Source organism: Haliaeetus albicilla, chromosome 15 (genome assembly GCF_947461875.1).
Source record: "Haliaeetus albicilla chromosome 15, bHalAlb1.1, whole genome shotgun sequence".
Lineage (NCBI taxonomy): Eukaryota > Metazoa > Chordata > Aves > Accipitriformes > Accipitridae > Haliaeetus > Haliaeetus albicilla.
The window spans coordinates 20292549-20306986 of NC_091497.1; the positions used below are offsets into that span (position 1 = coordinate 20292549).

A 14438-nucleotide genomic window follows, 5' to 3' on the forward strand; every position below is an offset into this window, starting at 1 on the left:
GTGCGTGCCGGGATAGGCGGCCGGGCTGCCGCGCCGCGCGCGCCATGCTGACCTCGCGGACCTTCCTGAAGCGCACGCGGGCGGGCGCGGTGGTGAAGGTGGTGCGCGAGCACTACCTGCGCGAGGACATCCCCTGCGGCGCCGCCGCCTGCCGCCTCTGCCCCCCCCGCCCCGCCGGCGCCGGCCGCGGCCTCGAGGCGCAGCCCAGCGGCGCCGCCAGCAGCCTCTGCCCCGGGCCGCACTACCTGCTGCCCGACACCAACCTCCTCCTCCACCAGGTGAGCGGCCCCCCCCCCCCGCGCCGCGCTGCGGGAGGGGGCGGGCGCCGGCGGCCGCCTCGGCCGAGCCGCGGAGGAGGGCCCGCCGCCTCCCCCCCTCTGGGCCCGGCCGGGCCGCCCGCGGGGCCTGCCGCCCTGCGCCAGCCTCCGCTGAACCCGCGCGGGGCTGACTGCGCCCGCGCCCTTCCGAGCGGGGCTCGGGCGTCGCTCCCGGCCCGGCGCGTTCGGCAGCGCTCTCTGGGGCCCGTGCCGGCCCGGCGTCACCCGCGGTGCCGGCGCGCGGCGTCTGTGCGTTCCCTGCCAGCTGCCGGGGCCGGCCTTCCGCGTCTCCGAGGCCAGCCCGGTGTCAGACTACGCTCCGGTGTTGTGTTTTGCTGCCCGAACGGTGGGAATGAAGGACAGCCGTTCTTCGTGGAGCTGCTGCGGGCTGATACGGGTATGGAAAGGCAGGCAAGGAGGGCGCATAGGCTCTGAAGCAGCAGCCGGCGTCTTCAGGTGGTCGCTGAATTTTCCTGTCAAATACCGGTCTCTTCGTCAGAGACCGTCGTAGGTCTAGGTTCTCTGTACCGTGATGAACACGGCCCTGAATCTTTTAGGTCATCCAAACATCAGATGCAGGGAAGCTTGGTCTGGCGTTGCTTTTAATTCTTTTAGCCATGCCGTCTAGAGCCTTATTCATGTCTCTTTTTGGAGGTGGGCTTGCACCGTTCCTTGCCACAAGCTTAGGAAATTAAGCTCACCTTTTTTACCTGACAGGTGCGTGGGGTTTTGGTGTGCATTTGTCTCTCCTGCACACCACAACTGTCAGGAGTTGGCAAAGAAAAGTGCTGAAAATTTTTTAACAAATTTCCTCAAAAAAAAAGGATCTTTGGAAAGGTGAAGGGCAGCTAACAGAATTCCAGTTGATTTGAATCGGCAGAAATTAAAATTGCAGTGCAACAGTGGGATTGGTTTTAGAGAACTTAAGCCTACACATGCACAGGCATGTCCGTGTGAGCTGTGTAACAGTGGTCAGGTACTACTTCATGGTTTGCATTGCTCACAAAGATATGTGGCAGACAGCCTTTAAATTATGTTGGATTACTGTCAGATTGTGCATAGAAGTATTTTGTTTACAAAGATTGTAATTTACAAGAACCCATTTTATGTAAATAAAATTTCTAGTGTACTCCTGGCCTTAAATTTGGTTGGAGTCCTGCATACTTTGGGGCTGGATTTGGTGGCAATCAGAATAAGGCCTTATCTTCACTCCAGCAAAATTCAGGTCACAAAGAGGCTGGAAAATCCTATTTGAACTTTTTGCCCACAAGCAGGAGGAAGCAGCTTAATACACTCTTCTGTTGCCCAATGGTGAGGGAAAAAGGGAGAAGTAGTGCAATTCATTATTCATGTTAGCTTTTTACGTATTAATCAAACAAATATTTCAAGTCCTGTTGTTGGATAGAATTAAACAACAATTTTGATTCACTTTCATTTTGTTCCTCAGATTGATATACTTGAAGATCCTGTTATTAAGAATGTCATTGTGCTACAGACAGTCTTACAAGAAGTCAGGAATCGGAGTGCACCAGTATACAAGCGAATTAGGGATGTGATTCAAAACCCTGAAAAACATTTCTATTCTTTCACCAATGAACATCATAGGTAAGGTGTGGAACATGGTATAACAAAGTGTTGTCGTTTAACCCCAGCCAGCAACTAAGCACCACGCAGCTGCTCGCTCACTCCCCCCCTGCCCAGTGGGATGGGGGAGAAAATCAGGAAAAGAAGTAAAACTCGTGAGTTAAGATAAGAACAGTTTAATAGAACAGAAAAGAAGAAACTAATAGTGATAATGATAACACTAATAAAATGACAATAGTAATAATGAAAGGATTGGAATATACAAGTGATGCACAATGCAGTTGTTCACCACCCACTGATTGACGCCCAGTTAGTCCCTGAGCGGCGATCCCCCTCCACTCCCCGCAGTTTATAGACTGGACATGACATCACATGGTATGGAATACCCCGCTGGCCACTTTGGGTCAGCTGCCCTGGCTGTGTCCCCTCCCAACTTCTTGTGTCCCTCCAGCCTTCCTGTTGGCTGGGCATGAGAAGCTGAAAAATCCTTGACTTTAGTCTAAACGTTACTTAGCAACAACTGAGAACATCGGTGTTATCAACATTCTTCTCATACTGACCCCAAAACATAGCACTGTACCAGCTACTAGGAAGAAAATTAACTCTATGCCAGCTGAAACCAGGACACAAAGTTGTAGTGATGTCCAGTAAAAGTAGTGGGGAAACAGAACTGGAACATGTGAACTAGGTTAAAAAAAAATAGATTGGAGTGCATAGAACTGTATACTTCTAAGGAATCCTATTGGATTCCTATTGCATGTTCCAGGAGCTTTTCTGGTTTATAATTAGTATAAGCATAGATATATTATGAAAAGGTGATTAGGTGGTTAGAATATTGAGTAAAGTTTACAGACAAGACTGTTAACTTGAGCAATGGAATAATGCTTTTCCATTTTAGTACCCCTTTTAAACATACTCCCAATGCTTTGTTAATATTGCCAGGACAGTCTGTAGCAAAATTCAAAAACCTGTTAGTCAGTTAGTGACAGAAAGCTTTATGAAATGAAGATGCAATTAATTTGCCTTTATTTGTGCTCACAAGTAATTTCCAGTACTGCAATATTGTAGTTCTAGGTGTTTTGAATGCATAGTTCTAGCATCTTGAATGCAGTCCTCTTCAATCGGCAATGAGAAGGTTGTATTAGAAATTAACACTTCCTTCCTCTTTTTCTTTACCCTTCTGTCTCCTCAGCCTTCAGTGGCCTATAGAGTGTCACACATACTATAAAAATTGGTACAGCAGTAATTCTTTTGGCCTCACAGTCTTGATCTTGTTTGTCTGAAACATTTTTGTAAGTATGGATAAGTGTTGGGATTTGTTTTGTTCCCCCTCCCCTTTTTTTTGTTTGTTTTTAATTTATTTAGAGAAACATACATACAGCAAGAGCAAGGAGAATCTTCTAATGACCGCAATGACAGAGCCATTCGGGTAGCAGTAAAATGGTACAGTGAACACTTGAAGAAAATAGAGGATGAGGAGAAGATTCAAGTTATCTTTTTAACAAATGACAGAACTAATAAAGAGAAAGCTCTAGAGGAAGGGATAACAGCTTATACATGTAAGTGAAGTGGCATGTATGTTTAATTTATTGCTCAGATAAACAATCTCAGCAGTCTTTTCATACCTAAATCCAGTGCATCTCTTGCATAAATATTTATGTGTGTGCTTTTGTAGGTGAGGAGTATATAAAAAGCTTGATAGCTAATCCTGATCTTGTAGATCGTCTTGCTTGTGTATCTGATGAAGGGGTATGTTTTTATTTTCTTTTTATAAAATAATCTAATCACAAATGGTTTGCAGTATATTATTGGACACCATATGTCAGGCTATAAGCATTAGTTCAGAATATGAGGACTCTGGACTTCATTACCATTTTGGCAATACAACTTTTTGACAACTGAAAAGAAAAAAGGAAATATTGCAGTTGATTTTACTGCTGCTTATATGCATATTAGTAGGTATCTAGTTATTTGTAAAAAGCCAGTTGCTTTAGATAACTGATATGAAGATGAGAATAATAAGTTGCTTAAAGATAGTGTATAAATATTAGCAATAATGGAAACAAAATGAAAACTACAAAAGTGTGTATTGCAAACCATTTAGATCTTTGTTCTGTGTCTACTGTTTGAAAGTTTATGTTTAAACTTATTACTGATTACAAGTGTTTTCTATCAAAAGCTCTGATTTTTGTGGTCAGTGTTTATCAGAATCAAGGCTTATATTTTCAGATAAGACTGATATAGCTGAAAACTAACACCACCAAAAAATGGGAAGGTTAATTTCATCAGAGTTAGTTCTAACAGAATGGAATGGGACATGCAAGAGTGGGAAGAAGGTGGAGGGCTCAGATGATCTTTTCAGCAGTTAGCTGTAGTTCATTCAGCTGTAATTAATTGTCTGACTGCTCCAAAGTTTAGTCACAGTAATGTGTTTTCATGTTTCATGTAGCTTACAGTATATGCTTTCACTGTGTGCCATACTCTTTACTATGCAGTACTATGCTAATATTTTCTTCACTAAGTGTATGTTCAGTCAGTATGTCCAAATCAACATAAAAGTGTATGTCACTTGTGCAGTGTCTTTTTAAGTAACTGCAGGCAAACAGAAAAGGAGGAGTTCCTAGAATTGCCATGTTTCTATGTTCTTTATGCTTTTTGTGCTTCATTAGAAAAATTGCTGCTTAATAGTAGTTTTTCATTATTATGCATACTCATACCTACACATAGTTAGGATTTTGGAGTTTTCTTAGCTTGAATGTCATGTTCCTGAGCTCAGTTTTGGAATAATGAATACAGAAGTCTGAACATTTCATCCCTTTTTTCCTTTTTTTTTTTCTTTTTTTTTTTTCTTTTTTTTGTAATAGAAAGAAATAGAAAGTGGAAAGATAATTTTCCCAGAACATATTCCTCTTAGCAAATTGCAGCAAGGAATAAAATCTGGTGTTTACCTTCAAGGAACTTACAGGGCAAGCAGAGATAATTATCTTGAAGCTACTGTTTGGGTTCATGGAGATGCTGAAGAAAACAAAGAGGTAAGTTTTTCATTTTTGTCTTCATGCTGTGAACTTCAACTAACCTCAGTAATGACTTAAAGTGTAATTCTTTCATGGTGACATATGTTAAAATGGAGCATTATAGTAATTTTTCCTCTCCTGTGTTTCTCTTGACTTTTTTCTTTTGTTTTCATTTGTTTGTTTATGTAGATATAGACTACTGAAATGTTGACTATGCTTTTTTTGAAAAAAGAATGTGTTTAAAATTATACTTTGTGTTTCGATAAAGTATTTGATAAAATAAAGCTGAATGCTAGTTGTTAATAGTTTTTCAGTTGACTAAAATATAGCCCCCCCCCCCTTTTTTTTTAATTAGTTTGAAGTATATGGTGAAAGACAGAGAAAAAAGTTTGTAGGAGGATTTTCAGAAAAACTGTGGTGAGCCCTTCTGGGGCTCTCTTACTCTACTTCCTGTGCTATTTTCAAGCCAGTGCTGAGTTGATGGGCTGTTCCCCTCCGAGCAGTTAACCCACCTGTCTGCCTACTGCGTTCTCTATTGGCACGGTTGTATAGACACTGTTTCCAAGCAGCAGCAGTTGCCTCCTCCCTCCCTATTTGTGGTGGCTGGAGGTGCTTCTCTGGCTCTCTGTTTCTTTTATTCCTATTTCCTGGTAGTATCAGGAGTCCCCTAGCCTGCAAAAATAGGCAGATTGTCTGATTTTTTATTAAAAAAAAGGGGGGAAAACAAAAATTTTTTTTTTTTTTTGTATAGAGGCAATTGGAATCCTGAAAATATCATCAGTACTGAAAAAAACCTAGGCAGAGGAAAAAATGCATCGCAAACATGCCTTAAAATGTTTTAGAGCGCAGAGCCTGTTATGCATATATACTCTTCTGTTATACTGCTTTGATTTGGGTCTTTTGTTGCTATCATCATGAATATTTGCATTTTCATTTTGTTTTCTAAAAAATCCAGATAATTATACAGGGGCTGAAACATTTAAACCGAGCAGTTCATGAAGATATTGTAGCTGTGGAGCTGTTGGCAAAAGATGAATGGGTGGCACTGTCCTCAGTGATCTTGCAAGATGATGGCCAGAATGAAGATGACATTGAAAATGAAGAGGAGAAAGAAAACATTGTATGATATAAATAATTTTTTACATAACTCTTATGTTGAGAGAGATGAAATCTGCAGTACTCTGACAGTTAGGCTTTAGGTTTATACGTCTTTTTTTATACTGACTCCTAAAAGCTATTGTGAATTCAGAAATTATAAAACTTAATTGTAGTCCTACAGTTGCATTAAATACATGATTATGTATAAAATGGATACTTAAACCCAATCAGAAATTCCCACATTAGTTTGTTAAACTTAATGAATCCAAAATTTACTGAGTATTCAGGTAATAATGCAAAGCTATCTACTGATGTGCGGATTAGGATTTGCTAGAATAGGAGCAGGTGTTGTATCATGATGACAGCTTTTATAGGCAATGCATACATTCGGAATGAGTTGTAAAATATTCTTTAGCTTGCCATAAGTCCGCTTAATGTGCGTGCAGTGCTGACGCATGTCCACCCTGTCCAACAAATATTTTAATTTCTTTAGAAACATGATCTTCCCACTAAATTCCATGGGAATCTTTTTTAATTATTGTGTTCAGAATTACTGCAGAATTTTCAAGCAATGTAAAAGGACTCCTGAAAATTACAATAGTAGGTTGGAAAAGAAAAGGGACATAGTTGTGTAGTAAGCAGAGACAGTGGAAGAAGATAGCATTTCTTCAGAGCCGTCTTCTGCTGGTCTTGTTTTTCGGAAACAATGTCCATTTAAAAAAAAAAAAAAAGCCAACAAAGTAGTCATGTCACATACTAAAAATATTGTGTCATGCAAAGCACAGGGAGGCATAGTTCTGCTTATGAAGTCGTAATAGAATTTATGGCATTATAGTGACACTTAAGTTGTTACCACCAAGGTTTGAGATATATGCTGCAGTCAGGCATGTTACTGCAAGTTCAGACAGTTTTGTTTTTAACCCTCATGTTTTCTACCAGCTGAAGACTTCTGTTAACAAGGACATGCTGAGACCTACAGGAAAAGTAGTGGGCATTATAAAACGAAACTGGCGACCGTTCTGTGGCATGCTTTCCAAATCACAGATCAAAGAGGTAGGGAAATAATCAAGTTATTGTAAGTGCGGATTTTTTTTTTTTTTTTTCCTTTAATTAGAAATTATTTGTTCCTTTTTTTGGATGTTAATAGGCACGGCGCCATTTGTTTACACCAGCTGATCGCAGAATTCCTCGCATTCGAATAGAAACAAGACAAGCAGATACATTGGAAGGACAAAGAATAATTGTTGCCATTGACGGTTGGCCCAGGAATTCCAGGTATCCTAATGTAAGTTTAAGTGTTTTCTTCTGAACTTTTAACTATCTGATTTTTGTGTTTATTAGCTAAGATGTTTATTATCAGCTGCAATGCTGAGTAACTTCAAAAAGTGTTGATGTGAATTTTAAGTTCCTTGAGTGCCATTCTTTGATGGTGCAAATTAAGGAAGTCTCTAAATGATTTAGTTTACTCTTATCACCAAAAAAACAGGTATGGGTTATCATACTTAAAAACTTGGTCCTTAGGTTCTGCAGTGAACATACATGTGCTAATTAAGGTGCTTTATTTAGACTAACTAGGGACCGCCTTTTTTTAGTCTGGGTTCCTAGAAATGTGAACCTTTCGCTGTGCCTTTGCATCCACACACTGATCACCATCCTGGCAAGTATTTTTAAACACATTGGCCAAATTCAGTCAAACTGCTAGTCGGGCAGAGTTACAGGTAATTAAGTTTTTAAAAGCTCTTTGTAAATATAGAGGAGGATGTAAGAGAAATTGAGGACACTTGTTTAAATTTGTGTTGAACATCAGGTTTTGAGGAGGCTTCTGTTGGCTTGTGTAGGAATGCATAGCTTATAATGAACGAGAGCACAGCTGTCTCATGCATGTTTAGAGAAATGAAGGAAACTTGGAAAATATATGGAAGGAGTGTTAAAGACACCATAACTGCAGAGGGTGAGATGCATGGGGAAGGAAGTAGATTTAATGTATTAGGGAGTGGGATGTGTGGCACAGCACAAACTCATAGAGAAACTAGACCTTATAAGTTTCACTGCTTATACAGAAATGCTTTTTCTTTTCTGCAAAACTGAATTGCCACGTTTACAATTTTTGCGGTCTTAAATGTGGAGAATTTATTGCCATTCTAGGAAAGGAGGGGGAAGTACAAAGTTCAGACTTACTGAATCAATTAAATGGTTGCAATTAAATTTCTCTCTTAAAGATGAGAAAGTTAACTGAAGAAGGAAAGGTTACTCCTTCTGTGTAGTTTAATATACTAATAACCTCTGAAATAATGGTCTCATACCTATTTTTGAGCAAACAATATTGCCTGATGTGTGTGTGTGTATGTATATATTTGTATGTATGTATATTGTTTCTCAGGGTCATTTTGTAAAGAACTTGGGAAGTGCTGGAGATAAAGAGACCGAGACAGAAGTTCTTCTGCTTGAACATGATGTCCCTCATCAGCCCTTTTCCCAGGGTGTCCTTAGTTTCCTACCAAAAATGCCATGGAGCATTACAGAACAGGTAATAACTTTTAAATTATTGTAATAATTACTGTGCCTTCTCCTTCAGATCAAACTGTGACATTCTTGGATATCCCAGTGCACCAAAAATAGAGGAGAAATGTTGTCCAAAACCAGCCAGATTTCCTATGGAAACAAGGCCTCTGCAAGTTTTTGGATTTTGGCTAAAACTGTGTTTGTTAGTGATAGATATTTTAAGATACAAAACATATTATGGATGTCATTAAAAAATAATAATATAAAAAAAGGTTTTTTTGCAAAGGAGAGAGACTACAATTCAAATAATTGTAAGATCATCCCTAAGAGTTTTTCATCTTCCTAAATAGCTTTGTAACCAAATGTGGCAGCCAGTGTTATCCCTAAAATCATCTGAGGAGAGGAGACTTTAATATATCCTGCTATAATCCAGTAAAGTAATTAGAGAAAGAGAAATCGATGTTTGCAGAATTGCTCATTTTAAACGCTGTTAGTGAATTCCAGGTTCCCCCCAGTAGCATAAAGATGGGAAATAGTTGGTTTAGAATGTATGGAAAAATGTCATCAGGGAACAATTTGAACATGATACGGGGTTTTTTGTGTGTTTTCTGTATTTTAATTTCTTTGAGGTGGGCTACTTTTATTATAATTTATTACCTGCTCCTATTTCTTTTGAATGTGGAAACTGAAGGAGGGATCTTTGTGTAAATTAGCTGTCTAAAAGTTAGTTGTCTGGTCGAAGATACCTATCTGAGATGTTTTTGTAGCAATCATGCAAAGGTAAATACTTCCAAAGTGTGCAGTTCTTTCAACTGTCTAGACATCTAAGTCTTAGAAAGCTGAAGTTGGTTGAGAACAGTCATATCCTAAACAATTTGTCCAGCTGGACATCAGTCATAATTTCACTTAAAAAAGACTTGATTCCTGGCCCTGCTAATTCTGAGATCATGAAAAGATTGTGGGTTTGCTCTGTTTCTGTTCCTGTTTGCTGTAAAACAGAAAAATTCTCAGTACTTCATCATCATCTTAGTTTTTTTGTTACTGTAGTTTCTGCATATCTGTTTTGATCTTATAAATAAATATTACTGTAAATCTTGTCCTAAAACAAAACAAAAAAGCACTCTGAAAATATTTGGTTGCTTTGGAAAATGTTATGCAAAGTGCCTTTCTCAAATGATCGTTTTTATTTTGATATGGAAGATGTTCTTGAAAATGACTTTTTTTTTTTTTTTCCCCCCTCCCCAGGATATGAAATACAGGGAGGACTTAAGGCATCTGTGTGTTTGTAGTGTTGATCCTCCTGGCTGTACAGATATTGATGATGCATTACATTGTAGAGAAGTAGAAAATGGAAATATAGAGGTATTTTTTCTTTTTTTTTTTTTAATGAAGCCAATTATTTATTTATTTATTTACTACTTTATTTTACAAACAGTGCAGTAGTGGTAATAGTAAATGACATGAGCAAAGCTCTAGATATGTTGTAAAAGAAATTAGTGGTGTTCACACAACTGTGAGATGGTAATAAAGAAGAGAGTTGATTTGCATTACATCAGTGTCAGAAGTGGGAATTTAATGTTTTCTAAATTCACCCTGCTTTCTGCTCATTTGGCATGGGAAATTAATATATAATTTATTTACTGCTTTAGCTAAGTATAACCATGGCTATCTACAGCTAGATAAGGAACTTCCAGTAGAATGTCTAAGGAATGATTATTTTATTTAAAAAAAGAAAAAGCATAAAAAAGCTACAGGCTTAACACCAGTTCTCTACCCCCTTTATCTGATTTAGTCAGGTTTTCTTTGTTAAAAATTAATTTGTAATTGTAATAGCAGAGTGTGCCAAAATGGAAGGTCTAGCAAACAGAAAAACAAAAACAAATTTGCAGTGAACCTTGAAGAAAATGAAAGAGGTTATTTGAGGCCCCAGGCAAGAAGAGTTGCATTGGTAATGAATATAACTTTCCACTAAATGTAGGCATGCCCTTATTTTGCATAATTGCTGCAACTCTTCATTTTTTTTTTTAATATCAGTAAGATAGGTTTTAACTATTTCTGTTACTAAATATAGGAGCTGCTGAAGGGAACTGGGAATGGGTAAATTGGGTTGTAAATAAAAACATGAGAAAGTTTCTTTCATGTTGAGAACTATTTCTCTTTTGTAAGATGTGTAATGTGATGCTTGTTTTTTAGGTTGGTGTACATATTGCAGATGTCAGTCATTTTATTCGCCCAGGAAATGCTTTGGATGAGGAGTCGGCAAAAAGAGGAACAACAGTCTATCTGTGTGAAAAAGTAATTGTTTTCTATATAAAAAGCTTTTTATACAATTAAGTGGTTGGATTTTTCGTTGCTTACCTCTTTTAGTTCTTGGGAGTAGAGACATCTCTAAACTAAGGAAAAAAAAAAAGTAGACTCATTTGGGCTGCATGTAGTTTGCCTCAGACTATCAAAATGAAGGTGCTTTCTGTCATTCAGTCTGGACAGCAAGAGGGAGAATTTTTTCATTTTAAATCCATTATCTCTAGAATATCCCTTTTAACTCCTGTTCGAAGCATTAATAACATGTAGTTCTGAAACTGGACTACTGTTTTAATACCAAACTGAAATTGCCAAAGTGGCCTGGTTTTGCCTTTTCCATTGTTTTTTCTTGAGATAGCTAAATCTCTATTGTTTCCTATGGTTTGTATTCATTACAACTGTACACTTAGTCCTGTTTATTTTAACTTATTTCACACAGACCACAGTTTCTTTTGAGAAATAACTGTTACTGAAAAGCTGATAATTAAAATGGATCTTGGAATGACTTTCCTCTGAAGTAGCTTACTATTCTTATAGAAATCTGAGCTTTCTTAGCAAAAAATAATTCTTATTTCTAAGCTTTTAGTACATTAAAAATCAGGAAATTAAAATACATACTTTTAACTAATCATTAGTTTTATTCTTTACTTTGCAGAGGATTGATATGGTTCCAGAGTTACTTAGTTCCAATTTATGCTCCCTGAGATCTAATGTGGACAGGTATATGTATATGGTCCATACTTTGATCCTGACAAGACACTCCGGATGTTTATATGTGGATTTTAACAGATTTTCTCCCCTTCTCCCTCTCATAGGCTTGCATTTTCATGTATATGGGAGATGAACCATAAGGCTGAAATTCTAAAAACCAGATTTACGAAGAGTATTATTAATTCCAAGGTTAGTCACATATATATTATACTTCTGAAAAAAAGCTGGACACCTTTTTATAAAAACAATGATCAACAGACTTTATGATAATGCAGTTTTCTTCTGTTTACTGATTTATATTTTCTTAGAATTAGAAAATCATGCTTAAACCCTAAAAATAAAGATGATGTTTGATTCTGCCCTGTTCTTTTAAATCTTTAAGGCTGCAATGTTTTTTGTGCGGTTACGTTGTTAGGATATTTCATTTTAAAGGTATAAATGTATTGATACATACATTGGACATGGTTAGTATGTACCAGCTAGTCATCATTTTCAGTTAAATTCAGTGGACTCTGTAGGTGTTTAACATATTTCTGAAAATTAGACTTTTAATGTATAAAATACATCTGTGATCAGCATAAAAAAATACTGTAAATGCCTGGTATTTCTTAATATCTTGCATAGATCTGTCCTGTTTTGTCCATTGTTCTTTGAGAATGACATGCATTTAGGTGTTGAATGTAAAGTTTTGTATTATTGTGAACCAGCTTTGGCAGCAAACTTCAGTTTCTGCAAGGCAGAATTATGTTTTTCTTTTCAGTAGTCAATTAGGTATCATATGGCTTTTTTTCTTTTTTTTAACATCTTCAAGGCTTCTCTTACATACGCTGAAGCACAGATGAGAATTGATTCAACAACTATGAATGATGATATTACTACCAGCCTACGTGGACTAAACAAATTAGCAAAAATTCTGAAGAAGAAAAGAATTGATAATGGGTAAACTGTGCAGTGTCCCTGTTTTATTCCGCCCCCCCCTTTTTTTTTTCCTGGCTATTTTTTGCTGTCAGACTGTATAATGGTCCTCTGTGTCCATTTTTCCAGTGAAGATCTTTTGAAAGAGAGTGTTTTGCCATTTCAATTTGCATAAAAATGCCTGTCTTCATTTCCCCAAAAGTACAAACTTGGGATGTTAACATTTTCTTCACAAGATCAATCAATATGGATTTCTTACAGTCATTATAAAAACACAACCAGAGGAGTAGCATTTGAAATTTTAGGAGCACTCTTTATGTGTGTCAGCATCATAATTTCTGCTAATTTGAACATTGATTTCACAATTTTAGTTTTAATTTCTGCTAATTTTAAGTTACAGTTTCATGATAAACCCAGATGCTGTGTACAGAGTTGCAACTCAAGTGCTGTGTCTGCTTTACTATAGTTCGTTAATACCACTTACTGTCTTCCAGAGCCTTGACACTTTCCTCACCAGAAGTTCGTTTCCACATGGACAGTGAAACTCATGATCCTATTGATCTGCAGACTAAGGAGCTCAAGTATGCCTTTTCTTTTCCTCAGTTAGTTAATTCGGGGCAGGGATGGAATTAAAGGCATGTTTTAAGTAGCAACATTTACTTAATAGTATACAAAGTTCCTATAATAGTGCAGGACAGTCATAGAATCATGGAATGATTTGTGTTGGAAGGGAGCTTTAAAGATCATCTAGTCCAAAGCCACCTGCCATGGACAGGGACATCTTTCACTAGACCAGGTTGCTCAAAGCCCTGTCCAACCTTGAACACTTCCAATGATGGGGCATCTGCAACTTCTCTGGGCAAGCTGATCCTAGAAAAGAGAATTCCTCTGTATTTTACTGTGCTATTTATGAAGCAAGTTTTGAACTGTATGCTTCATATATGAACTTAAGTCTTTACTATTGATTTAATGGAGCACTAAGGTTCAAACTTTCTCTATCCCACTGGCTTCTCTGTGATGCTCTCCTATTGGTATTAACAAAGGAGAGAAAGTAGAACTTGGAGTTACGGATTGTTGAAACGCAGATTAAGAACAACAGAGCAGTTATTGCACGTGTGCAGAGCGATAGAGAAAAATCTTACTGAGTTCTAGGAATGGAGCTACTGATTTAATTTCTGAAGCTAGGTACTTACTTCCTCTCACGCTACTACTGAATTTCTGTGCTAAAATCTACACTTAGTTATGTATACTGTCACGGCATTACGGTGTGCAAACATGGTGCTTTCAAAGTTCATATGCATGATATTTGAGCAGTACTCTTAGGAAGAAATCAAGAGGCTTATCTGTTGGTCTTTTTGGACAGTTCAAAGAGCATTTTTCTTTAATTCATTATTTTAGAATATTTTAGGGTTTTTCTTTTATATCTGACTCATTATTTGAAACTTAGTAAATAATCGTTATGTTTTTAGTCTTTGAAATGTTTGCCTAATTGTATAAATGTTCAAAGCCACTAGTTACTGTTATATAATATTATTAGGATAGTGGAGTGTTTCTTCATTAGGCACTCAAACCAAATACATAATTTAATGCTTTTCTAACAATTTTATTTTATGTTGATAGAGAAACAAACTCCATGGTTGAAGAGTTCATGTTGCTTGCCAATGTCTCTGTAGCACAAAAAATTTACGAAGAGTTCCCGGAGTTTGCTTTACTCAGGAAGCATCCTGCTCCTCCCCCATCAAATTATGACATCCTTGTGAAGGCAGCAAAGTCCAAGGCAAGTTTTTACCATGCTAATTAAGTCAATTAATTATAAAAAGTTGTGTTTTCTCTCTGGTTGGCCACTTACCCAAGAATAAGGGTTGGAAAGCAGTATTTTGACAAGTGTTTCAGCTACACTTTGAAATTGCTGGTACCTGCAGCAAGATATCTGTACCGCTAGAGGAAAGGAAGAATCTTGTGCTTTTTAAAAACCCTTTCATAGGTAAAGCAAGCA

General features: G+C 37.8%; 1 protein-coding gene across 3 annotated transcripts in view; it reads left to right on the top strand.

The window, feature by feature from the left end:
* The window catches only part of DIS3 (DIS3 homolog, exosome endoribonuclease and 3'-5' exoribonuclease), a 22547-nt gene continuing 8109 nt past the window's right edge, over positions 1-14438 (top strand). Inside the window, exons 1-16 of one of the 3 annotated variants that reach the window (XM_069802570.1) lie at positions 1-278; positions 1765-1922; positions 3267-3460; positions 3577-3650; positions 4766-4933; positions 5871-6035; positions 6953-7066; positions 7161-7298; positions 8394-8540; positions 9761-9877; positions 10709-10810; positions 11472-11536; positions 11632-11716; positions 12339-12466; positions 12937-13023; positions 14063-14219. In XM_069802570.1, the coding sequence (XP_069658671.1) occupies positions 45-278; positions 1765-1922; positions 3267-3460; positions 3577-3650; positions 4766-4933; positions 5871-6035; positions 6953-7066; positions 7161-7298; positions 8394-8540; positions 9761-9877; positions 10709-10810; positions 11472-11536; positions 11632-11716; positions 12339-12466; positions 12937-13023; positions 14063-14219 (2133 nt within the window). In that variant the 5' untranslated portion in view covers positions 1-44. The remainder of the gene's footprint in view (positions 279-1764; positions 1923-3266; positions 3461-3576; positions 3651-4765; positions 4934-5870; positions 6036-6952; positions 7067-7160; positions 7299-8393; positions 8541-9760; positions 9878-10708; positions 10811-11471; positions 11537-11631; positions 11717-12338; positions 12467-12936; positions 13024-14062; positions 14220-14438) is intronic. The other 2 variants (XM_069802573.1, XM_069802571.1) reach the window with 2 other exon arrangements.